The sequence below is a fragment of the Chlamydotis macqueenii genome, chromosome 4 (genome assembly GCF_036417535.1).
Source record: "Chlamydotis macqueenii isolate bChlMac1 chromosome 4, bChlMac1.mat, whole genome shotgun sequence".
NCBI lineage: Eukaryota > Metazoa > Chordata > Aves > Otidiformes > Otididae > Chlamydotis > Chlamydotis macqueenii.
The window spans coordinates 33,599,556-33,625,933 of record NC_141559.1 but is presented as its reverse complement, the minus strand read 5'-3'; the positions used below and the strand labels follow the sequence as shown (position 1 = coordinate 33,625,933).

The 26,378-nt window shown below is 46.5% G+C and overlaps 1 protein-coding gene across 1 annotated transcript; it reads left to right on the top strand.

The window, feature by feature from the left end:
- The first annotated feature begins 9,179 nt into the window (after window positions 1-9,179).
- REST (RE1 silencing transcription factor) lies at window positions 9,180-25,668 on the top strand. The gene is made up of 4 exons (XM_086747151.1): window positions 9,180-9,322; window positions 10,570-11,483; window positions 17,059-17,142; window positions 20,233-25,668. The coding sequence occupies exons 1-4, from the start codon at window positions 9,180-9,182 to the stop codon at window positions 21,933-21,935; spliced, it is 2,844 nt and encodes a 947-aa protein (XP_086603277.1). The 3' UTR covers window positions 21,936-25,668.
- Window positions 25,669-26,378: the final 710 nt, after the last annotated feature.

Genomic DNA, 26,378 nt, shown 5'->3' with positions numbered 1-26,378 from the left:
AGTGATACCTACGGACGCCTTTTGCTCTGAGGACCACTGAGCCATAGCTCAATTCAGTTTTTAAGCTATCCACTGAAATTTGGTGGAGACAAATCACTGTCTGCTTAAAGACCAGGTTACCGCACAGGGAATTTTTGCTCGTTTACTGGATTTGCCTTGACTTCCCTGGCACTGAGACTCTTGTGCAGTCTTTGCTCTACAGCTGTGTTCAGATGTCATTGTACAGGATCCTCTGGGACTCAGCCCTGAGATCATGGCCCCTGCTAGCCATCTTCTGTAGGCCTCCTGTGCCTGTGTAACTGCCGTGCAGGGATGTATTTATTGAGGCAGCACTGGAACTACCAGCAATCCAAAATATCTTTTGCTGCTGCTGAGTAATGGGAGTTACTCATCTCCCAGTCAACTCCTGCAGTCATTTTCATGTCATTTAGCAGCTATAAATGCATCACATCTGCTTTAATGGACAAAAAAAACCAATTATAGTGGAGAGGAAAATAGAGGAAAAGAAAGCGTAGTGAATGTAGAGAAAATATTGGAGATACAGCAGCTTCGCAGAGCTGACCTTCAAGCTGGGAATACTTTATCAACATTCTTTTTCCAGGAGGAGGAGTACTTCATTATTGCTGTAGATTTGTATAATACTACCAGTGCTTTCTGCATCACTCCAGCAAGAGTGGAAGACTTACAACTGTAACGGGTTTGGTGTTGAATAAAGTCAGACCTGTTTGGGCCTCTGTGTAGTTTGATACACAACTTACAAAGAATTGGCAGCAGTAACAAGTGAAGTCAGATCAGTGCAGACATTCATGTGGCTGCAAGCATAAAGAGAAACAAACTGATCCGTGCTCTCTCTGAAACTGAAGTCAAAATCAAGCTCCAGGTAGGCCAAAACAGCTCAGAAAGTTGTTCCTCTCCGCTTTCCAACCAAGGAGATCTTGTCCAGCACCAACTGTCAGCTGCTGCTGACACCTACTGTCAGCAGTGAAGTGCTATTTTCCTTATGTAGGCAAATCCCGTGTCCTTGTTCCAACTTAAGAAAACCAGCCAGGCCCCTGGGGTCACAGTGCAGTGTGATTCTCTCTTGGCGAGCTTGGCTCGTTAATTCTACATGCTCTCCTTCATAACAAGTGGAGGATTTGTTTCCTTTTTTACAAGGAGCTGGGGATTAGGCTGGAGCTAAATGAATGTGTATAGAGCTAAAACAGTTCAAAAATAAGTGATGAGAGGAAGACTACTTAAATCCAGTAATCCAGTTTTACCCAAGATACTAATACATTCTCTTAAGCTCAGCTGATGCAGCCGCTAAAGAGAAATTAGGGTTTGGACAAATACTGACTTTTACATTGCAAAGCTTCTTTGTGCCTGAGAGACAGAACTTTCTGCAGCAGCAGAGAGAAACACACCGTGAACCATCTCCAACAGCATTCAACCTGAGAGGAGCAGGGGAGAGCCAGGAGTCCCAGACAGGAGCTGCTGAGCCTTTCTAGCCTGAGTGTGCTGCCGAGGCATCTGTTCCTCTCCAGTTTTGTTTGCTCAAGCACCTGAGAGGCCTCATGGAGCGAGGAGTGCTACCACTTAGCCTCAGCTTGGCAGACCTCCAAGTCAAGAGGCTGTGGGTGAGGGAAGATTGTATTTGGTGACCTTTGGACAGATAGCATGTCAGGAGAGGCCCAGAAAGACAGCTGAGCTACAGGAATGTTTCATGTCCTGGAATGACAAATGAAGCAAGGGCAAGGAACGGTCAGCAGCAGAGATCTTGGAAAAATTATGTAGGATGCTTTGGTGAAGCCAGTCGACATACTGGAAGGTGCTCTTGTGCTCTGTGCATGCTAAAGAAGCTGCACCCCAAGTCTGTATGTGGCTGATGAGGACACCGTTACACATTCAGCTGTTGGGTCAGGCCATCCCTGCCATTCTCTTCCTCTCCTCCCAAATGTATGGCCCAACCATACATTTTCACAATCTTGTCAGCTCAGAGATACGTGCACCTCAAAATACAGGCCCTCTGGTTTATGAAACTCCTTGCCGCAGCACATTGTAAAGGTCAAAACCAAAGATGAGATGGAAAGGATTAGGCCATTTCTCACGAAGGTCAGCACATCAGCGACTGAGCCGACTTCTGGCTCAAGAATCCCTAGCTCTTGAATTCTAGAAGCAGGAGGTGTTAGTGGCCTCCAGGCAGAGTCAGGGTGCTGGGGCAGACAGAGCTTTCCTCCAAGGCAGTGTGACAGCTTCTACATCCCTATCTACAAGCAGACTCCTGGTGCAGCCTCCTAGTACAGAAAGGTGGTGTGAGCTGAAAAGCACTTTTCCCAGTACAGTTCACTGAAATTCTGCAAACAGCACACCTGTAATTGCACTACAGCTTTTGCTGGCGTAAGTGGAAGGAGAGAAGACCGCAGATATTTTGCATTCCTGTCCCAATAGATGTTCTTGGCAGAAAATTTAAACGTAGACCAAACTTAATAATAAAGTTACAATACGTGGCACTGCTTTATTCAGCATTTCTGTTAGAATGATGATTTGAGTAAGAAGTTGCCCTTACTGCATTCAGACACCGTCACACTTTGCAAGCAGAACTGCTGAACAAGTGTTGATTTGTCAAAGTGCCAGATGAGGGCAGGTAACAGCATTACCTTTATCCGGGGAAGTTTGTGCATGAAACATTAACCTTAAGATTTTGATGATGAAATAAAATCCACATTCTTTCATCTCAGTAAGTGGCCTGATTTCCCACTGAAATTGTCAAAGTTTTGGACAACTGTGCCATTTTTAGAACATCCTAAAAAAAAACCAAAAAGCCAATTATTAAATACTTCATTTGCATTCCCAGAGACGGAGTTGTAGTCTCTGCTGTATTACAGTGGTCGCATAACATCTAGATCTACAGAAGACAGATCTGAAGATCTCATAGGACTTAACAAACCTCATAGATCTCGGCAAATAAAATCTCAGTGCACTAGTCTGCATTTCCACCTGAGACAGGGATGCTGCAGGGTCTTCTTCTAGCCATAGCAGTCTGCTTTTACAACCCAGGTGAGAACTGCAGGGAGAAGAAATATCTTTTATTAGCATAAAATAGAACTTGAATTTTGCTTTTTCTTCACATTTTTCTTCAAGCTTTTCCAGCTTATTTTTCACTAACAACTTGCCTTCCTATTGAAGTCCACTGAGGTCAAATGACAACTGCCTCTGTCCCAGCGGAGCCTCCAAGCTGGCTGGCAAGGGGAGAGTTAACAGGATTGGGATGATTCTTTTATCCCGCAGGATCGCCTCAGGGCCCCAGCTCACACTGGGAGAGGAAACCAACCGTACTGGGCACTGTATCCTCGCCCAGTAAGACACAACCCCCGTCCTGCCAGGCCCCAAAACAAAGGGCTGGGGGCAGGCATCACCCTGCAGGGATGGGTGGGATGCGGTTTTTCCAGTTTTTCTCCAGTTTCTTACCTTGTGGGCTGAGTTTTGTTAGTGCCAGATGAGCTGCAGAGATACTGGAAAGAAAAGAGTGCAAAGGAATTCCCATTCAGAAAAAGAAAAAAACACAACAACAAAAACAACAACAAAAAAGAGATACTAGAAACGTAATTTTATCTGCACAGAGCACTAAATTTTCTGTATTTAAAAGAAAAGTTAGGCCTCGCTTAAATCTGGGCACTGGTGTGGCTGCGTCAGTGAAACCTCTCTTGCAACTCTGCTGCAACCCCACAGCTTGCCCTTGGACCAGAAAGGGAAAAAACACCCTCGGTGTCTTTCTCCAGCCAGAGAATGGGTGTCCAGCCCTGTGCAGCTCTCTCAGCACTGAAAGGCACAGATGGCATCACCCAGAGCTCTGCGTTCGGAAAAGCCTGTAAAACTCCAGGGAAACACGCAGAGTGGGCTTGGGAAAACGCTCAGACGCTTCACTGGTTCTTAGGGATTATTTCAGGCTGGTGAAACGATGTTTCTGTTGACTGAACAATTTCTGGAGGTGAATTGGAAAGGACACATAGTTTGTATGTTTATCTAACCTAGGCTTTCATTTTTTCTCCCCCCTCAGTATAGTTGCACTTGTGCAAAAAGCAAATGTTGGAGAGCTGGGCTGGAGTGAACAGTGACTTGACACAATGAGATTGCACCCTTGTGTCTTCTCGGGAAAAAAAAAAAAAACACAACAAAACAAACCTGTGCATTGAAGCAAGTGGCATAGATGCTGTTACTGCATCTCTACATCTAATGCTGGATGTGTTTTAGTCTTACGCTATGATTTAGGGTACCCTCCCCTCCCCACTCTCCCATCTCTGACCTTTTTTGTCCCTGGTGCTGGAAAGGCACAGCTCTTCCGGAGTCTCAGATTCGGAGTTAAACACTGCCTGGTTATCAGAGGGTGAGCTCCTGCTTCAGCAAGTGCAAGGACAGGCAGCAGCTCCTGTGCTGGGGAAGAAGGCGAAGGCTCGGTGAAGGAGGGAAGGGAGGAAGGAAGCCCTCCATTCAAGATGGGGTGAATATCCCAACTGGGTTTGGCTGAGCGACATTCCCCTGCCAGTGGGCATAGGAAGCCTGGTGAGAAGCAGCAGCAAGAGGATTGCGGGTTAAGCCCTGAGGTGTTCTGGAAAGTTAGGTGGAATTTCTGAACCTGAGGTGAATAAACCAGACTCTTCCCAGCAGGAGAGTTATTGAGAGCAGACGTGCAGCAAGGAGTTTGACTTGCTGGGAATGAAGGGAAAACCAGGGTAGAGGACCTGTGGTCAGACCAGCTGAGCCCCAAAGCACAACTGCACAAAGAGGGTCTTCCTTTACTCTTCCTCTTACCCAGTAATTGCCCCATCACATCCTTCCTCCTCCCCACATAATCCCTGCTGCTGTCAATTAGCCATTGGCAAAGAGCAGAGTTGTTGCTTAAGGAACAACTGCTCACCCAGAGAGCTGTTGTCATACACCACAGAGCGAACTCCTCTGCTCCCAGACGAGAAAGGCTTTTAAAAACACTTGTACGTGCTGCAGCTGCACCTCTGTTTAGGCTTAGGTAGCTCCAAGTACAACATCACCCTCCCTTCCCTGTCAGGTGCCACGAGCCTAGCCCCGAGACCTGACAGCACGGCTTCCGGCTGCAAACTTGAGAGCACAGCACTCAGTACCTACCGGCTCTCCTGGAATCATGGAGACCCAGCTGCATAAATGGGAGCTGCGTAAAGCCTGATGGTGTTCAGAGCATCTTGAAACAAAGGGGTCTCAGCAGGATGTGTCTGTGTCATGTTCATGCTTTGAGTCAGATGTCTGTGGTGGGGTAGGTCTGGCAGTGGCAGCCTGAACGCTGCACTTGGTAAAATCATGGCCACAGCAGCTGGTAACAGGTGTACAGTAGGAGCTAAAAGACATTTTGGAAAGGCTATGTAGAAAATAGGTTGAAAACTTAAGCCTGATTTCTTGTAGAGAAATGCCCTGTGAGTAGAAAAATTATTTTCAGTAAGGACTTATCTGAAGACGCTTTGCCTTATTTAAGGCAAAGTGAAGCTGCTGAGGGGTTTGGAGAACAAGCTTTATGAGGAGCAGCTGAGGGAACTGGGATTGTGTAGTCTGGAGAAGAGGAGGCTGAAGGGAGACCTCATTTCTCTACAACTACCTGAAAGGAGACTGTAGGGAGGCAGGTGTTCGTCTCTTTTTCCAAATAACTAGCGATAGGACAAGAGGAAACAGCCTCAAGTTGCGGCAGGGGAGGTTTAGGTTGGCTATTAGGAAACACTTCTTTATTGAAAGAGTGATCAGGCACTGAAACAGGCTGCCCAGGGAAGTGGTGGAGTCACCATCCCTGGAGGTATTCAGAGAAGGAGAACATGTAGAAGTGGCGCTCCAGGACATGGTTTAGTGGGCATGGTGGTGTTGGGTCGACAGGTGGACTTGATGATCTTCGAAGTCTCTTCCAACCATAATGATTCTATGATTCTATGAGCTGAGCATGATATTTTGTACTGTCTGAAATTATGGCTTCGCTGCAGTTTGCCCCTTCACAGTACCCACTGCTATCCGAGCAGGCAGCAAAACCATAACTAGCGCGATCTATGCGGTGCGCTTTCCCGCAAGAGCTAAGAATGAGTGGCTAAGTCTGGATAACCACCTGTAAACCGGCATTCCCACAACCCAACCCTGTGTTACATTCATTTTTAGGCCAAAGAGCTAATGCGGCATTTCCTCTGACCTTGCAAGGTGGGATAAGGCATCACTGCTGACCAAAGAGGAGCTTTTTGGAGAGGTTGTTTTGTGCCACTGATCCTGCTCACCACCCAGATGCAGAAACCTGGAAGGAGGGAGGAGGTGCCACAGTGGAACGGCTACGAGTTGGAGAATTTTACCAACTATTTGAAAACAATAATTTCTTACATTCTTGTCATCAGGAGACCTGCATATTCTGAAAGCTGTAGAAAGCACTTTTTTTTTCCCGAAAGGATTAAAGCCAGAATTTCTAAAATGCAAGTGATGCTGCACAGGGCTTGAAATTTGGGCCCATTTTGACCTTCAGATAGGAGATGTGTTACAAGTAGCAAATGAAGCAAAACAAAACAAGTGGAGATCTTTATTAACCCAGACAGCAATGTTTTGGTTTTTTTTTCTCCAGTAGCACCTAAAGAGAGTCCTCTCAGAGCACAATGCCTGAGCATCCTGTGATGCTCTAAATAGCTTTTGAGAAGTTCAGTAGGGCAAACACTGTAATTTTAAAGCAAGTGCTTGTAGGGTCTATTTTCCCCGGCAGTGAAGCAATTAATATTTAAGTGACTTGGAACACTGGAACCATAAAGACGTTTTTACAGCATTAGCATAGACAGTTACAGCAAATTGGCGTACTTGCAGAGTACAAAAGTTGAGAAATCTGGTCAGACTGGTTTCTGAAAGGCTAAGGAGATCTCTGTTGAAGTGATAAACATTAAAATGCTATTAAGATAACATTAATAGTGGTGCTTTCAGAGACGCCTAAGCAATCTGGTCACCCAAAAAAAAAAAAAAAACAACTAAAAAACCAACCCAAAACAGATGAGGAAAACCAGACACGTGAAAAAACAAAACAAAACAAAACAAAACAAAACAACAAAGCCCGGTTCCAGGGAATGAACCTAAAAGGGCACTTATGTCAAATCCAATCGTGAAATTATACACCAAGGAAAGAACCGAAGTTCCCTTATGAACCTCGAGTCGTCTAAAACGCTTTAACAGTTATAAATGCAGCGCCTTTATTTTTCTACCAGATGGATGTTAATAGCGAAGTCTGCTTTCCGTTACAGACGCAGTTTCAACTCCCTGCTCCCCAGCTGATCCAGAATGGAAACAATCCATCTTAGCCTTAACGTCAAGTTTCTTGTTTTGGCAGAAGTTTTTGTTTACTATTGCATTTTTTTTTTTTTTTTGCAGACATTACAGGCTTTGATGTGGATCGTTTCTTTCAGGATGCATGCTCAGCTCACTGCAGAATTATCTACACTCAAGCTGCTCGAAAGCATCCCTACCACAAAATAATTGCCATAGCCACTTCCGTGTGCCACTAAGATTTCTTGGGGTGCACATGCGGGATTTTTTTTGGAAAGCGCTGGAGAACGAAGAGCCCTTGACAGCCGGCGCAGCTGAGGAGCGCTGTAACTTGAGTTTTAACCTCTAAATCCGATGGGGCAGCCACCAGAGTGAAGGGGGTTTGTGAATGGCTCAGGCTTGACTGAGGGGCAACGTTCAACTCCCAGCTCAAAGGAGCTTTTCACTGGGGAACGCATCCTTTGTGTCCGGCCGGGATAAGGAGAGCACTGAGCAAAGGCCCTGTCTGCGAATGAGGCGTGATCTTCAGGATGAGGAGCCGGCAACACGGTGATGTCGAAACCGCTTACGGAAGCTGGGCTGAAAGTTTGGTTCAATTTTTTGGAGCCAAGTAGTCTAAACCTGTTGCATCCCTGTTTTTTGAGTCCGCTTTTATACTTTCCTGGAAAAATCTTCTCCCGCATAAAACCCAAAGCACCTCAGGTCTTCATCAGGCAGGAAAAAAAAAAGACGCAAAGAGCTGGCCCGTGACTGAACCGGGCAGGCAGCGTTTTACATCAAAGGGTAACAGCACGGGCCTGTCACAGGCGCACTGGCAAGAGGGGTGGCAAGGCACACACCCCAAACCCCAAACTGTGTGGGCTGGGAAGGTGATTACATGCCGTCCACAAGTGGATCTGTCACACTGTGGGCCCAGTCCTAAAATATCGGTGTCTAAATAGCGATTTAAGTAATTGTGTGGGCTTCGATTCCGACAAGCACAGACACAAGCGCGTCCGGCGGAGTCACCAGGCTGTGGTGACTTCCCGACATCGTTTGAATTCTCTGATTATTTTTGTACCTAGGAGAAACCCCGTTTGCTTTCCCCGGCTGTGGAGAAGTTTTGGGTTTTGCCAGACAGGGAGGCTGCTCCTCTGCCTCTGCGCCTGCCGCCTGGCCCTGCAGCAACGCTGGCTATGAGGCTGGCCCGCCGTAACACGGAGAGGGCTTTTTTGGAGAGGGCTTTTTGCAGCCTCCCAGCGACGTCGGCTTGTTAAGTACCCAGGTCTCGCTGAAAAATCTGTGATTTTCAAATCGGCTGAACCTGCAGAATTTTGGGCACAAGGTGACTGTTCCAATACTGACGCCGAGGAGCCACGCAAGTGCCTAAGGGAAGAACTGCCAGGAAGAGTTTGGGTTCCTCATTTGGGATGGGAACTCGATGTTGGCCCAACCGCGACCACCCTCCGCGTTGTTGGGACCTGCCAAGGCATGCGAGCGCGCAGCCAGGGCAGCCGGTTGGGGTTTTTTGGCCACTTTTGGAAGAAAGAGGGAAGCCTAGGGAGGTTTGGGGTCCTACGATTGCTTAAGACTCTTCCCGTTTTGAGGGCAATCTGGGTCACCCTCAGCTGCCCGGCCCGCACCCCGTCGGAGCGCGGTGACCGTGACGCCAAGGGCGACACCGTGGTGCGGGGTCAGCGGAGCTCGATCTCCTGTGAACCGGACAAAGGGGAGCGCGGCAGCGGCGCGGGGCACGGACAGATCCGCCCCCGGCCGCCGGTTCTGCTCCCTGGGTCAACTCCTCTCCTCGACCAGAGGCCGAGCACGCCGCTGCCGCTGCCGGCGCCGGGGGCGGGGCGGGGCGGGGCGCGCGCCGCCGGGGGCGGGGCGGGGCGGGGCGGCGCCGCCGCTGCGCGCTGTGTGCTGGAATGCGCGGCGCCTCCCGCTGCCCCGCCGCCGCCGCCGCCGCCGCCGCCAGCAGCAGCGCCTCCCCGCCTCGCGCCCGCCCGGCCCCGCGCGCACCGCCCCGCGCCCCGCAGCAGCCGCGCGGCCGGGCGGCCCCGCGCCGCCGGTGAGTGCGGCGGGGACCGGCGGGACCCGCGGGAGGTGGAGGGAGAAGGGGGGGCGGCCGGGCCGGGCCGGGCCGGGCCGGGCGAGAGGCGCTGTCCAGGGCTGATCTGCGGCCGGCGGGGGTGGCCGGGCCCGGCGGGGCGGGCCGGGCCGCGGGGGGATCAGCACCACGGCTAAGGAGCCGCCGCCGACCGCGCCGCGCCGGCCGCGGGGGCGCTCGCCGGGCCTCCCCGCCGCCGGAAGGCGATGCCGCCGCCACCGGCCGGGCTGGGCCGGGCGCAGCCCCAGGCCGCGGGCCCGGGCGGAGGCCCGAGGTGCCGCTCGCCCTCCCGCCGCCGGGCACCGGGTGGGCGCGGCCGCTCTGACCTTGCCGGTACCGAGCCGCTTCCCCTACCCCGCGCCCCCGCACCGGGGCCGCTGACCTGCCCTGCCCTGCCCGCCCTGGTGGAGGGCAGGGTGGGGGAGGAGGAAGCGGAGCTCTCGCCTCGCCTTGCCTCCCGTCCCCGCGGGCCGGCGGCAGGGGGAGCGGCGGGGCGGCCGTGCCCGGCCAGGCCCCCCGGCGGCGGCAGGCGGGCTGGGGGCGGCGGCGGGCGGCGCGGGGAGGGCCGCTTTGTGTGGGCAGGCAGAAAATGGCCGCATGCCTGGCAGGGAGGGAGGGCGGCGGCGGCGGGGGCACGGCTCGGCCCGGCCCGGCTCCCCCGGACGCCTCCCCCAGCGGATGTGCGCCGGGCTGCGGGGGTGGCGGGGGGGCGGCCGGGCTGGGCTGCCCCCTTTTGTTGGCGGCCTTGGGCCTGGCGGGGTCCCTCGGGCAGCCGGGCGGGGGCCCTCGGCGGGGCCCGGCTGCCTCAGCACCCACCCGCGGGCGCCTGCGCCGCCCCCGGTGTCTGACATGGCGGGCCTCGGGGGAGCTGGGGGGGCCCGGCCTGGCCCGGCTCGGAGCCCGCCCTGGGCCCTGCGGGACCGGGGGACGTGGGACGCCGCTGTCAGTTCCCCCTCCCGGCCTCCACACGGTGGGATCATGCACCGCACGTAGGGCGGAACCAACAGCCTTTTTGGGAAAGGAACGGGACCCCCCGCCAGCCCCTCCCGTTAGCAGGGAAGCGGCTCGCCCCGGGTTCTGCCTCCTTGCTGCCCCAGTGAAAAGGTTTAATTTTCTGGTGTTAACTGGAGGGTTGCTCGGACGTTACACAGCGGAGGAGGCTTTTTGCGATTCGGGTGCTTACAGGTGTTCCTTTCCTGTTCCTACAGAACTGCTGCCATGGCAACTCAAGTTCTGGGACAGTCTGGTGGGAACAGCCTCTTTCCTGGCAGTGCTAATATTGGTATGGCTTTGTCCAATGACATGTATGACTTACACGACCTTTCTAAAGCTGAGCTGGCAGCTCCTCAGCTCATTATGTTGGCAAATGTGGCCTTGACGGGAGAAGTCAATGGCAACTGCTGCGATTACCTGGTTGGAGAAGAGAGGCAAATGGCAGAACTGACGACCGTGGGGGACAGCAACTTCTCAGACAGCGATGGAGAGGGTATGGAAGATACCCAGGCTGTGGAGAGTGACCGCGAAGCACCTGAAAATGTGGAATTAACCTCTCTTGAAGTTCCTAGTGCGGAAACCCAAGGTGCAGCAGCTTCTTGCCCCCCTCCTAAGACTCCCAGTGTGGACAAAGATGTTTCACTGGAAGCACCGGGTACTCCAGAAAGCACAGAGGACAAGTGTAAGAGCTTGAAGAGCAAGCCGTTTCGCTGTAAGCCTTGCCAGTACGAGGCAGAGTCTGAAGAGGAGTTTGTGCATCATATCAGGGTTCACAGTGCTAAGAAGTTCTTTGTGGAAGAAAATGCTGAAAAGCAAGCCCAGGTGAAAGAGTCTGATTCTTGCACCGCAGAAGAGGTGGATTTCTCAAAGGGCCCGATCCGTTGCGATCGTTGTGGCTATAACACTAACAGATACGATCACTATCTGGCTCACTTGAAGCACCACAACAAAGCAGGGGAAAATGAGCGAGTCTACAAGTGTACCATATGCACGTATACTACCGTCAGTGAATATCACTGGAAGAAACACCTAAGAAATCATTTTCCCAGAAAAGTGTATACTTGCTCACAGTGCTCCTATTTTTCAGACAGGAAGAACAATTATATCCAACATATTAGAACTCACACAGGTAAGTCTTTAATCTTTTTTTTTATTGAAGCCTGGTAAGAGTACTGGGAAACTGTGATGAATGGAGCAGGCCAAAAGTTTTCTATTTGCAGAGTTCGTTCCACCCCAATAAAGCCCTGCACTCCCTCCTCTTGGTGCCACTGGGTTGTAGACTCGTGGAAGTGTGGATTTGGTTTGAGCTCCAGTCTGCAGTCCTAGAGGACTGAGAAAATCTCTCAATGTCAGGGGCCCAAGAGCAGATGCATAGTAATTTTAAGCTAATTTTTTTAAGAGGGCATGACACGTGCCTGTGATGATTGTCAGGGTCTGCAACACGAAAGCCTGATGTACTGTAAAACCAAAACAAACAGGTTGCCAACAGGTGCCTAAATCACATAAGTAGTTTTGAAAATTGTATGTTCAGATTGAGATGAAATTTTACTAAGCTGCAATTACGGTGAAGAGCGAGCTGATACACACATGCAAAGGAGCCTTCTAGCATCTACAAAGCCAGTGTAAGAGTTGAGTAGTGTTCCTAGTGAATCAATTCCTCTGAAGGTACGGGGGCCTCGTGTGTTCTATGGTCTGCATGACAGCAGTAGCCAGAAGTAGACACATACTTATGTTGGCCTGTAGGAAGCCCTTAAGGGAGTCTTTGGCCTGATTTCCTGTCTTCTCACCCCGGTTTGTAATCTCGAGGAAACGTGTGAGGCCCTTTTCCACTCTGGTTTGTACCAAGTGGAATCGGAGGACCTTCACTGTTGCTGCAGTCCTATGAGCTGGGTCCACAGGTGGTTTAGGAAACCACCTAGGTTTAGGAAACCACCTAGGCACCTTAGGTGCCTTGCTTTGTATGAGAGAGCCTCACCAGCCTCTCACATGGGGAGTCCTGAAGCGTACCCAAACTTGAGACTCCTTTCTAGCCCAAGGCCAAAATCAGTGAGAGGCCACCTTCAGGCAGTGAGGTACAGTGGCTTTGCCCCTTATACCTTTTGTGGAAACAGTTCAGATCTTTCTTGCAGCTTCTCAGAAGCTTTTATTTCCACCTTGTCAAGGCTTTCTGAGGTGAGGGCAGACTCGCTAACCGTCTTCTGGCGTGCTGACCTGACTCGGTTCCCCTTTATTGTAGGCTCTGCCAGCTGAGCAAAACGCTGGGGAATTTCTCCTTTGAAGTTATGTTTTGTCACAGCCGTGACGTGAATGGTTTGGAGGCTTCAGCTCGGTTGTCTGCAGCTGTGTGGAAGGGGAGGGCTGGACTCGGGCGGCCTCGGGGCTGGGCCTGAGCTCAAGTGTGCAGAAGTTTGTGTGTTCGTCTGCATGCTTTAGTGTCTGCTTTGAGGGGGTTGGGAGGGCCTCCTGGGAGTTTTAGTACGTTAAGACATATTCCTCTCTTAACAAGAGCCACGTTTAGAGGATACCGTCAGTTTAAAAATCAGTCCTGTCCAAATATTTTTTTCCCTAAACAAGTAATCAAAGATTATTTTGAGAGGTGTTAGGAAAATGGTGTGGTTTATCCTCCAGTTTGTTTTCTTTGTGTGTATTGTGGGAGGTAACAGGAGAGAGACCAGGTGAAAATGACAAAATCATAGGAGAAAAATGAAATAAATCATCCAGGGAACTCATGCCTGAATGTGAGCCCGTGCTGTGGTGCCTGTCTGTTTTACATTTGTCTCGACTTTAAATTCATCCCTGCTTGTGTTTGTACATGACATTAGGTCCCCCCTCTGATCTCGGAAAGCTCTTGTTGAGTTTTACAGGAACTAACCACGAAAGCATATTTGCTGAGGAAGTGCTCTGTTATCACTGCATTTGACCAATTTACCAGTGAACTGTATTTATTTATTTTTTTTTTAAATCAGGCATGTTAAACTATGTAGGATATTGTCCAGTTCTTCTTGACTGCACCACTATTTTTAAAGGAGAAAAGGTTTCTGGTTCTTTGGTTTGACTGTCTTTTCATTATTTTAATGAAGCTGAAATGGTTATGATTTCAGCATTTTTTAGTCTACCCTGGTAGTTCTTTCTTTGCTAGCTCTTGCTTAAAAGTTAAGATCTTTCAGCCAGTTCACACTTGATAAAAATCTTTCAAATATTAGTATTTCAAATATTTCAGTCATTTAGGAATGTGACTTTTTTTCCAGTAACATTGATTTTGTGGAGGAGAGTGTTCAAGCTAAGGAAGAGTATTAGAAGAATGGATAAGCTACTGGCTGGTATATTTATAGACCAGAGTAAAAGTTCCTCCTGGTATTAATCAATTGTGTAATTGATTGCGTTAAAAAAAAAGCACAAACAAAACCACAGTGCACAAAAAACCCTCAATCAAACAAACAACCCCCCTAAAAAAAAAAAAAAAACAGAAAAAAACACTCACAGGTATTTTATAGTCAAAAGTGTTTACTGAATTTAATAAGAACTGTCTGAATAATACTAAAATATCTTTTAATTATAGTTTAAGTTAAAACTTAAGAAAAATATTTGTTGTAAAGATGAGAGGGATACATACATAGTGCATTTTCTTCCGATTGTATGGGTTCAGAATATTAAGAAGAAATGTGGAATTGTTCCTGATTACTAATAGGTTAAATAATTTTGGATAGATACTCTTTTTAGCTCTCCTGTTTTTTGGACTTCACCTGCTTTTTTTTTCTGTGTGGGAAAATGCCTCCTTACAGATAATTGGAATCTCCTGAGTTTGAGCCATCCAGTTTGCTGAAACACTGGCTCTGTACAGAGTGCAGTTTCACAGGATCGAATGCTCTGCTGCTGCTGGAGAAAGGCAATCTCAGTTTTCTCCCTGTGTCCTGGGACTGGTTGATTCAGCTCACTCAAATGGCAGTGAAATATTCCTTTCCTCTTCCCCAGGTTGGTTTTCTACTGGCTAGTGAGCTGAATCGACTTACTAAGGACACATGCAAATGCCAGAGCACATGGCCAGGAGCTGGGAAGGGGCCTGCCTGCTTGTATGTTGTATGGTGGGAGAAATCTATCCTATCTGAAAAATCTAAAACTTATCCTCTGCGTTTTTGGGGAGCATGGGAAGGCAGGCAGGGGTTATCTGCTTGCCTGTTGCTTCCATCCGTGTTGGAAAGCAGGTGTCCATGAACCTGCCCTGTAGTGGGAGATACCTTCCAGCTTATGACAGTGCTTTTGTGGCAGGCTGCTGACAAATGTGGGGCACCTGGGGCAGAGGGGTGGTTTAAGGACCCTGCCAGATGGTCATAAGCTTGTCAGCTGGGAGAGCTACATCTGGAAAAGCCTGTCTGCTACCCGGGAGTTGGTGGCTGGAGATGTTCAGGGCTGTCCCTTCCTTTGCTGATGGGGCAGAAAGGACCCTTTGTGTCAGGGACAGACCTACCTGGACTCGTTTGTGCTCATTAAACATGTTAGACCAAGTTTTGACTTGATTTATCCCATCAGCTATTCACACTGCTGATCCTGGAACTGTACTAGGTGCAAGACAGTGCAGCATTGTTCTCAGGGTTTTCCATTTTACTTGTTAGAAGCAATTTCTAGAAAACTTAATTGAAAATCGTCTGCAGGGCTGTATAAATAAGACATCTACTTTAGGCAGCCCCAGTGTTCAGTGCCTAGCTTTGTACTGGTTGGTTTGAGGTTGTTTTTTTTTTTTTTTAAATTGTCATGGGGGATCTTTCTTGCTTGCCACTGTATTGGAAGTTTGGTGGCAAAAGTTTTGTTTCAAGCAGACTGAACTTTTACTAGCATTACAAGAAAGGTTTTATCAAGAGATGATCTCAAACTTGTTCACTGATGTCGGTCTGCGTGTTCATTTGCATGAAGTGCCTGCTAGGTCCAGGCTTATTCTTTAAGTGTCTTGTGGAGAGGTTTTTTTGGTGTTTTGTTTGCATATAGTGAGCTTGTACAATTACAATAAAAATCCTTTAGGGAATAGCATTTTATAAAACAGCCCTTACAATGTAGTCAGGCATTTAATTCTCAATTGGCAATAACATGTTTTCAATTAGTTGCGTTCCTCATTCTTTAAATCGAGTACGTTTTGCTGCTGTACCCTGTATAAAATACCTGAAAGAAAGCATTTTACACATTCATAACATTGTAAGTAACTTTAAAGATACAAAATTTCAGATAATGGGAAGAAGACATGACTGAATATTCCAGGACCTTTGGCCACTATTTTCAGATTGCAAGGAGTTATTTAAAAACTTATAAGAAAAGGCCTACCCCTCCCTTGTACGTTACTTAATCTTATTGTGTGTATTGCACCAACCTACCTTGTTTTAACTGGAAAACGAGGGGGGTATGGTTGTTAGGGTGAAATTACCTTTAAACTGCTGATCTAATCAAGGATAGTCTAAATGTCTCGTGGAAGAAATGTGGGATTAGTCTGATTACAAAGACTGCTTCTACCGGTATTATGGCAAAGGCCTGCAGTGGAGCTTCATGTCACGTACTGACAGATGAAGGTCTTTGCTGCTGCAGAGAGAGCTGTGCCTCTGAAAGTGAGCAAATAGCCTGTGTGCGGGGCTTTTGCTGATGTCCGGGACTCAGTGATTTGGAGAGCATGTGTGTTGTATGCTTCAACTCATGTAGCAAAATGCTGTAGTGTAATTCTGACTATGACTTGAATAAATATTGCAACCGAGTAACTTAACTTTTTCCCTTCCCAACTTCATTCCCCTCTTCTGTTGGGGGTATCCACCTGAGACTAAAAAGTGTTTTCACAGCGTGTGGGGGAAGACAAGGCAGTCTAGATCTCTCTGTGCTAGCAGTTTGGGGCAAACACCCCTAGTACTTATCTGGACCTGCCTAACAGATGTTAATTCTAAAACTGTCTGCCTTTATCTGGGGCTTGTCTTCACTTGAAAAGGATTTTCAAGTATCCTTGTACTGGTAGTTAAGAGAAGCTAACTGTCCCTTGTGGAGACCTAATTTATGACAGGTTAGTTTCCATTAGTTCTCCAGAAACGGTAACTGCAGGCAGGGGGATTTGAGTCTTCAAAATAAATGTTGCTGCTACACTAGGACTTTTGCTAGCAGCATGGTTTCACTGAGCAGGGCATCATGCTCTTCCATACTCCGAGCTAATTTCACTCTGCCAAGAAAACTTCGGAAGTAGAGACCCAGTCTCTGTCTGCACTTGTGTTCTGGCAAATGCAGGTCCGTGCTGAATGGATAGTTGTTCCTTGTCTTAATCCAAATTAAACACAGATGTTTCAGGTAAGGTGTTACTTGAAGCAAGAACATACCTGGTTTCTTACAAAGTCTGTGTCTTTTGGGCATCTGCTGAGTGCTGGGAGAAAATACTGTAGGAAAGTCAGCTCTGGTGGCTTAAGGTGTCTGTTCTCATCACCTTTTGCCTGAGGTTACCATCTGACTCCAGGTGGACAGGAGGATGTGTGTCTGATATTCTGCTGCTTCACTGCCCTCATTCGTAAGGTGTGACGCGTTGCGCTGGTCCACCTCAGGCATATGCTTCTCACTGTGTCCCTTTGCTGAGAGATAATGTGCCCTCAGGTACAGCTTGGGGATCTGTGACACCCCCATGTTTATGGCTCAGTAACCATTTTTGGGCATCAGCTGTGTTTCAGTAACTAACTTGCTGTTTGTTTTTGCAGGAGAGCGACCCTATCAATGTGCTATGTGTCCTTATTCCAGCTCTCAGAAGACCCATTTAACCAGGCACATGCGCACCCACTCAGGTTGGTAAGGGGCGACAGCAGCATGGGTCGGGAAAAGGGGGTGGTTCAGAGAGTCACAGCATGACTGAGGGTGGAAGGGACCTCTGGAGGTCGTCTGGTTCCGCCCTCCTGCTCAAACAGGGCCACTTACTGCAGGCTGCCGAGTTCTGTGTGAGATGTCATCTCATCCAGTATGGCCTGAACTTTAGCTCCTGTTTTAACAGGGAATGTTGTCTTTACCTGCTAAGGAAATGCTAAGTGTCATAAAAGTGATAACAGAGGAATATGTATGTTTTTTTTCCCTTTTCTTCTCCAAGATGTATTCTGAGGTTCACAGGGCTGCTCCAGTAGTCTTAGTACTCTAGTAGCAAATACAACGTTGTGGTGATACAGGAGCAGATTCTTGTCTTCTGTCTGCTGCCACAACTCAGTTCAAATCAATGAAGTTGAAAACATCAGAGCAGCTAGGAGTCTCCCCTCTGATGTCCTCGATCTCATCTCATCCAGGAGTTCTGAGGGGAACCTTAGCTTTTGCTTAGTCTTACAGAAAAATGCAAAACAGTGCCTGCTTATGGCAAGGAGACACAGAGGACAAAAGAGCAAACTCTGATGGTGTTCACAAGTGACTCAGTCTTGTGTCGCTAAAAGCCAAATTAGCAATTTTCACTTTATTTCCCATTACTGGTGATAAGCTGTGGTGTTACAAACATCTCCTTGGGGATCTCTTTTTGAATTAATTAATAGCATTTTTGTGAGCTGTAACAGTGTAGGCACGCTAGGCACAGGTGCAGTTGTCTTTTGTGAGCCTCGTAGGGGAGCTCAGGTCAATCTCAGCCTATGCTTTTGGTCAGAATTCCTAATCCTATCAAATAGTTGTGAAAGTCTCCTGAACAATAATTCTTTCAATTTCAATAGATGAGGCTTTTAATTGAAACCAGAAGGCAGGAAATTTTAACTGTAGTGGAGAGGGAGTTTGGACCCATTAAAAACAGCCAGCTTTAAAATGACATGCCAGTATTTTGGTTTGAGAATTTTGTGAATGAAATATTCTGCCTCCAGAAACACAAACCATTTTTGGCTGAATTACTGGGCTAAATGCTAATTTGCAAATGGTTTGGTCAGTACTGAGCCTGGAAGCCATTTAGTGAACATCTTTTTCTCCCTTTGCCTGTGCAAGGAAGTCTCAAATCCAAAAGAGATGGGGAGTGGGATCTGCCCTTGGCCCTTAAAGGTCTGGAAGAGAGAGTGTCAGCTGTGGTGACAGAAGTGGGAGTGCACATGGGACTCTTGCTATCAGGGATATTTTATTAATAGCTCTCCTAACTCCTATTGCATGTCTTGCCACATTGCCCAGGCAGCTGAACCCTTTCTGTGGCAATTTTTGGACTCCTGCAGTTCACAGGCCAGCCTTTTAAAGCAGACTGGTGCTGGAGCTTGCTTCAAATGTCAGGGAGCAAGCAACAGTGATTAAGAGCCTACCTCACAACTGCAGCTGCCAACCTCACAACTGCAGCTGTATTGTTAGCCAGTCATGGTACATGTTCTTTCCACTTGCACAGCAAAACCCCTGGATTTAGTAGAGGTGATGAACCCAAACTCTTCACGTACAACCTTTGAGTTACACTGTTGCAGCCATCTCTGAGCACCCTGTGCTTGTTCAAGTGCAGGTAAGAGAGAGGCTGTTCTTGTCCTGGCTCTATGTAACATGAAACTGTTGAAGTGTAGCAGGTCAAGGTCCATGCTTCCCAGAAGGATGACCAGTGAAGCACATCAAGCTTAAACTTCTGGAAGATATCGTCAGGAAGTGGGGTGGGCAGGAAGGAAAGAAGGAGAGAAGATAGGCTGAAGATGGTAGGGAATAAAAACTCTTTAAATAATAGAGATGCTGCAGGCAGGCATTAAATGATCTAAACTCTTAAACAAGTATCCCCATCCTTCCTACCAGGGAGTCAGCACAGCGTTTTTATAAAGTTTGTGAGGGCTTTGCAGGTCAGCCTTGTGGCTAACAGACAAACAGACACCGCAGTCACGGTGACTTTGTCTTCGCTGCAGGCTGCTCTGGTCTCCTGAGTCGTGCTGCAGAGGAGCAGCACGATTATGGGCGGTGTTGGGGTAGCGGGTTGCGAGGGTGGGAGAAGTGCTATTGTACCGTGAGCAGAAGGGACTGGAGGGGATTTCCAACGTACTTGGGAAGTGGCCTGCATTAGTTCTGCAGGTCAGTTTTGAGATGCTGGTTCAGAGCTCAGGAGCATCCAGAAGTCTTCAGCTGGATTTGCACATGCACAGGTGTTATCAAAGTATTTCTGGACTTGAGTTGTTGTGTTAGAAGTGTTTTTCCTATTTGCTTTGATGTGTAAATGGAAAGCCACTTTTGCTGCAGCGGCAGCCGCTAAGCAGAATGTTTCCGGAACACTTCTGCAAGAGTTATTGCAAAACTGTAAATGCAGATTTCAGTAGTAACATAGTAGCTTTGGACTCCATCTGGCCAGCTTGCTGAGAGTAGCCTGCAGCCAGTATGTCATGTGTCTGAGAGACCGTAACAGTGAACTAACTGAATTACCAGAGGTAAAGATCATCTGAGCAGAGTGTCCCTTTCATGTGCTTTGGGTTTTGCTAGCTTCCCCCCCAACTTTCCTTTTCAATGCAAACATGAGGTATACTAAAATCTGTGTGAAGTTGGACTTTTTGAAACGTTTGTGTGAAACTGCTGTTCATCAAATGTTAACATTTCCATTTTTCTACAATGCATTCAATGGACCAGTTGGGTATGGATTCCATTTGCTAATATTACTGTAGAAAGATCTCTGCCGGTATGTATGCATAGCCAGAACCTGTGATGTTGTTACTGCTTGTTTGGTTTTGGATTCCCCTTTCTCCCAACCCTTATCCCTCCTCTCTTTTTTTGTATTTTGTTCTTGGTGTCTTGTGAATGTGTTTGTGACTTGTGGATTTCTTTAGTTGATTTTACTTAATTTTAAAGGCGCATGGATAATTTTTTCTTTTTCTTTTTGAGTCTCATAATTCTGTATCTGTATTAGCGGGAAGTGATTCCGCCACAACCCCTCCATGCTTAATAATCACCATCGTTCCCTTCCGCCCTTCCTTCCTTAGGTGAGAAGCCATTCAAATGTGATCAGTGCAGCTACGTGGCCTCAAACCAGCATGAAGTGACTCGTCACGCAAGGCAGGTTCACAATGGGCCGAAGCCTCTGACTTGCCCGCACTGTGACTACAAAACAGCTGACCGCAGCAATTTCAAAAAGCACGTTGAGCTCCACGTCAATCCGCGCCAGTTTCTCTGTCCTGTTTGTGATTATGCAGCATCTAAAAAATGTAACCTGCAGTATCACATCAAATCCAGGCATCCTGATTGTTCTGACATCACCATGGATGTTTCAAAGGTGAAGCTACGGACTAAAAAGAGCGAAGCTGACTTTTCTGAAAGCATTAATGACAAAGTGGAGAAGGAACAAATGAAAGGGGATTCAGCTGCAAAGAAAACTGACAAAATTGTGAAAGTAGAGAAAAAAGATAATTTGGCAAAAGAAAAGAAGCCAGTGAGCAATGTTTCTGCAGGCCAGGTGACAACCAGAAGTCGGAAATCGGCTTCAGAAAACAAGGAGGTGGATATTAAAATGGAGAAAAATACTGAGAAAACATGTAAAACAAAGAAGGTCAAAAGAAAGGCAGAGGCTGAAGTAACTTCCTCAAAGCCAGAGCCTACAAATGATACCTTAGCAGTAACAAAAAAGAAAAAGAAAGTGGAAACTAAACCCAGAGACTGCCAGGAAGCTCAGAAAAGTGATGTTGTACCAGAGGAGGAGCCTAAAAAGCAAACTTCTTGCCTCAAGAAAAACAGAAAAAAGAAAGCTCTGAAAAATAAGCACAGTAAGAAAAGCAGTAAACTCGATCAGGAGAAGATCGAGGACGAGGAGATGCCAGACGAGTGTCCTGTCACAGAAGAGGATGGATGCTTGAAGCCTGACACTGAGGTCAGTGACCAGAAGGAGGAAGATCCCACTGACACAGCGGCATTAAACAACGATGGTGGCTGTGCTATCAAGGGGGAGAGCACTGAGCCCGAAGGAAGCTGCATACAAGACCCAGGGCAGCTTTGTCTGCCAGCTCAGGATGCAAACACAGAAGCTGAGGTAGAGGACCAAGAAATGCCTGCTGCAGCAGGAGAGAGCAAGGACACTGTTGGTGAAAAAGAGGAGAGAAAGGTGGACAGAGGGGAAGACGCTTGCTCTGAGGAATCTTCCGATGCAGTGTCTTCTGAAAAAAGCTTGGATGTGCCCATGGATGTGGTACCAGATCTGGCACCTGAGAAGGAGCCAGAGGAAACGTGCATGGCAGAAACTCTGAGTAACTCAGACCCAATGGACCTGACTAAGATGTGCCTGCCAGTGACAGAGCCAACAGGAGATGCTGTGCCAGCGGCACCTGTGCCCCTAGAAGGGTGTACGCAAAGCCCTAAAGTAGCTCTGGCCTTATCGTCTCCGGATAACACAGCAGTGAATGAATCTCAGGAAATGGATGAGGATGAGGGCATCCACAGTCACGAAGGCAGTGACATAAGTGACAACATATCAGAAGGAAGCGATGACTCGGGGTTAAATGGCACTCGCTCCGTACAAGAGGAAACAAGTCCAAAGACGTCACAAGGAGATGCAGACACCACAGTGGCCACCGAGAACTATGTCTGCATTTTTTGTGACCGCTCATTTAAAAAGGAAGGTGAATACAGCAAGCACCTCAATCGCCACTTAGTCAATGTGTATTATCTTGAGAAGGCAACAAAAGGGCAGGAATAGAAAGAGCTGTGGTTTGAGGGAATCTTCTTTTGTAAGATCTTACACAGCTTATGTACAGATATTGTAGATTTTTTTTTTTTAAAGCATGGTTTGCTTTAGTGTCTGCGTTGGTTTGTTTCTTGATTTTTTTTTTTAAGTTGAAAATATTTTTTGAGAACTGTTTGTGTAATGGTGAACTCATTAACTATTGGATCTCTTCATTAGAGAAGGCATGTAGGGTGTATAAGGCTGTGTCCTATAAAGCCAGTGTAAGCTTCTAGTCTGTTAGCTTATGCAATTCTTTAATAAATTGAGTTTTAGGAACAAGATTGTAGCTACCAACACACAAGTTGGATGTTTATAGAGCCATTGACATTAGTTGCTTTCTGTTCTAGCAGCCAACTTCTCTCTCTCCTCTCTTCCCTTCCTTATTTTTTTTCCTCAGTTCTTCTAGATGTGTCTTGATGTTCAAAGTGTTAAACTACTTGATGGTTTTTCTACCACAAAGATAGCTTCTATTACATAAAAGAGCACTTTGTAAAACAAATCAAAGTTGGCTAGTGATGAACATAACTGTTTAAGATAATTGTAATTGTAAACATACATTTCAGATCCCCTAAGCGTGAATGGTGAGCCAAAATTTGGGAGTAGTCCTTCCAACTTTTGATTGGAGAACCTCTGTCTTGATTAATATCTTAATGACTATATGTAATTGGCTTTGTGGGGGAGCAAGTTTGTTGGTTTTTTTTTTTATTGTGCTTTAAGGGCTTAAAATATTGCACATTGTTTTTGATTTTTTACCTATGCAGTTTAATCCTTTAGGAATAGCGCTTGTGCAGTACGTGTACACTTTATATATGCATGTTTGGTTTTGTTTGTTTAAGTTTTTTTTATTTGGAAACGTTCAGATTCGTTGCTTACCATGAGAAAGTTTCCTGTAGCAATTTTCTGTGATGCTCTTTACTGCAGATTTTTCTTCTTTTCCTGGGGTATTATTAGTTGTGCCTGAAGTTGCTGAAATTACAAAGTGCTTGGCTATGTATTTTTGACTGGCTTTAAAATTGTATAGTTCTTGAGCAAAAGGATACCAATGCAATTTCAAAACACTATTTTATAGGAATTTTTTTTTTTATCACGGAAATGCCACTTCTGACATTTTGAACACACACACAGAGTAATAAATTCTAATTTAGAATTTGGGATCACCAGACAGGAAAATACTCACTCTCAGTGGAAATAGTCTGCAGATTCTGCAAGTCCAGATTTTTTTTTTTTTCCCACAGACAGCAGTCCCACTTGATGAGCTTAAAAAAAATAAAATAGTAGCACTGGTGTAAATATGGTTCATCAAAATCTTAACATCTCACACACCAAAAAAAACCCAAATAAAGATAAATCAACTGGTAAGCAACAAACCTGGCATTAAAAACTGTAGGAATTCCTCCTTATTCATTCAAGTTGCATTTAATAAAACGATCCTGCTTCCATGCAGAGAGAAGCACCTAAGTGATCAGATTGTCATCTCAGGTCTATGTGTCATACCGGGAGTTTTTATTTCTAAACAGATATCATTTCCAGCACACACAACCACAAGGGAGATTGCATAGTTACTCCTTGTAGCCCACTGGTGGCAAAATGCAAACAAAATCCAAGCCAGCAGGGCAAACCCCTCCAGTCCCATCTGTGCTCTCTTCTGGCTGCCATTAGCTGCCTTTTCAGTGGGAGCAGTTGTCAGCGACTTCTCTGGTTGTCAGCTCCAAAGCAGCAAATTTGGAGCCAGGTGTCAGTTGGAGAGTGGAGTTGAGAAGCTCAGGCAGTATTTGTCAGAGCACTTCATGGCAACTAGTCCCAGTGTAAGCTCTGGAATAAACCCTGTTTTCTGCATGTCCCCACATCATTTTCCCCTCCAAACAAACCCACTGCCTTGAATGAATAGAGAGTAACAATGCTACATTGCTTCTGCTTTTAGGAGAGATTGGTAATAGCAGGCCAAAGATTTGAGAGGGAAGGCATCCCTCGTGGCAGAAATAAATTGTATAGTGAGTTTCTGTTTGCTTAGATAGTGTTCGATCCTTACCTTGGCTGCGACAATCATTGTCAACTGGAGATCAAGTTGCAACTATATTTATGTTAAACATTAAGAAAATAAACCTACGTGAATTGTTTTCCTAAACAACCAGTTGTAATAGTCCTAGATGTATTTTTTTTTCCTTCATAATAGTATTTCCTTTATCTATAAATGTTGCCACCGTTTGTGAGCGATATGAGCAGATGCTGGAAATTCCAGTACTGTGTAGAGATTTTATAGCTCCCTTCATATCCTTGCGAAGAGCCTTTGCCATCTTGTGAGAGACTTCAAGGACTTCAGCTGTGTTCAAATAAACTTGTGGACTGGCCTGATAATTTTTTACGGTTTGTTTTGAAATGAAAATAATGGTGTTGACTGACTTCAAATTTCTCTCTGAGATAAAAAACAAAGATGTGGTTCTCTGAGATACTGTGCTGCACATTTCTGGGAAGTGGTCAAGGTTTCAATGCTTGATCTGACAAGAACTCTTTGAAGACGACAGTTGGCTCCTGTTCGGCTGCGTTTCTTACCACAAGATTAGAAACTGAAAATAAATTATTAATGTATTAAGAAGAAAAGTTGATTCTATCTGAGACCTATCAGAACTGTGTTGGAATTCTCTGCTTGGTTAAGATCAAGGTTTGGGAGTATGTTGTGGTAAAGCAGCAAGGATGTAATGCATTATGTGTACCTAAAATGTTAGACATGGCTAATATTGAGTATTTGGGGGGGGAAGTGGGTCAGGTAACCCACCATGTACAGTGGTCATGCATTGCTGTATCTCCCTTTAAACAATGTCTTTTTTTTTTTTTTGTCTTTTTCGATATTCTTAAATTATTTTGTGTTGGTTTTGCCAATGCTAGAATTTTTGTGTTCCTTGGCAATAGTACCTGAACGAGTGTTCAACCTCTGATACGTGGTTGGAAGGATTAGCACGATGATGACACCCCCTACACTGCCAGCCCTTGGTTGAGCCACGTGGTGTTTTGGGCTTTTGTTGTATGAATCTACACACTCAAAGTAACTGCCCTGAGAAATGATCTAGAAGTGAGTAGCTAGGCATTAATAATAATCCATGGTATTGTAATTGCTGTTTCTGGATTTTGATGATCTAGGCTGGAACTTTAGTCGTCGAAAGAAGAACGTTTAACAACTGACAGGCCAGTTAAGATACGGGAACGTCATTGATTTCAACAGATTCAATTAGTATTGAAAAGGTATTAAATCAAATTTAAGAGTTTTCTTGAATGTCAGTTGTGTAGATATGTGGAGTGCATACAATATTAACAGAATCCAAATAGGTAATGGAGTTTTTTTATATGTACATGTATTTTCCCCCTCTAAAATTACACTAGCTAACAAACTTTTGTAAGCTGGCATGGAAACATGTTTATGATGTTTAGTTGCACCATGTTTGATGCTTTTACAGTGCAATACTTTTATTCTCTGAATTAAACCAAAGGTAATTTTTTTTCATGCTGTCTCTACTGTAGTGCATGACAGTCTTTTCTACATTTGTAATAGATGTAAAACAAGCCAGATCATACATCCTGTTTTTACCTAAAACATGTATAAGAAGTCTTTTGTCCAAAATGTAGTATAAAGTTAAACTAAATTGCATTATATTAACCCTTACAAGTGTATTTTCCTAAGCATAGTTATGATTAAATAAACTTTATTAAGGAACTTGCAGCTTCTATCTCCTGGTTATTAATGGCTGTGAGAGCCGCTTGTAACTAAAGGCAGGAGCAGGGCAAGCACCACTGACAGAGCGCCTCACGACCTCACGCCACCACGGCCTCTGGGAGCCAGTCCATAATAAGCCGTGTGCATGCACACGCAGCCTTGACTGCAGACAGGGACAATGGCGCCGGAAACGGGTTCTTTTTCCACTTCAGTGTACCATATTCATTTCCCTGCCGGCTTCAGGGAGGGTGGGGCACGAGGTGGGAATGCATGCATATGGACCAGGTTCAGACTTAATGCTGGACCTGTTTGTGACTTGGCAGGGCAGGCCCGGTGGGCATGAAATGCATATTCCTTGCCACGTGAGAAGAAAGGCAGCTTGATGGAAGCTGTGGGTTTTAAATTTGAATTTCAGAGGTGTCGTAGTTCAGCCCTGATCAGGACCAGACTACGCAGTCTCTCTCTCACTCCCCCCACCCTCCGAGAGAATAGGGGGAGATGATATAAGAAAAACGGCTCGAGGTTTGAGATAAGGATGGGAGAAATCCTTAAAATTACCATCACAGGCAAAACAGACTCAACTTGGGGAAAACTATTCATTTATTTCTAAAACTAGCAGGAGAATGAGACGGGGAACAAGATAACCTCCCCCCACCCCTCCCTCTTCCCAGGCTTCACATTATCTCTACCACTTTCCCCCCTCCGAGCGG

Coding starts and splice junctions, on each gene's coding strand:
- REST (XM_086747151.1), top strand. CDS start 9,180: ATGCGCGGCGCCTCCCGCTGCCCCGCCGCCGCCGCCGCCGCCGCCGCC. Junction 9,323..10,569: donor CGGGCGGCCCCGCGCCGCCG/GTGAGTGCGGCG, acceptor CTGTTCCTACAG/AACTGCTGCCATGGCAACTC. Junction 11,484..17,058: donor ACATATTAGAACTCACACAG/GTAAGTCTTTAA, acceptor TTGTTTTTGCAG/GAGAGCGACCCTATCAATGT.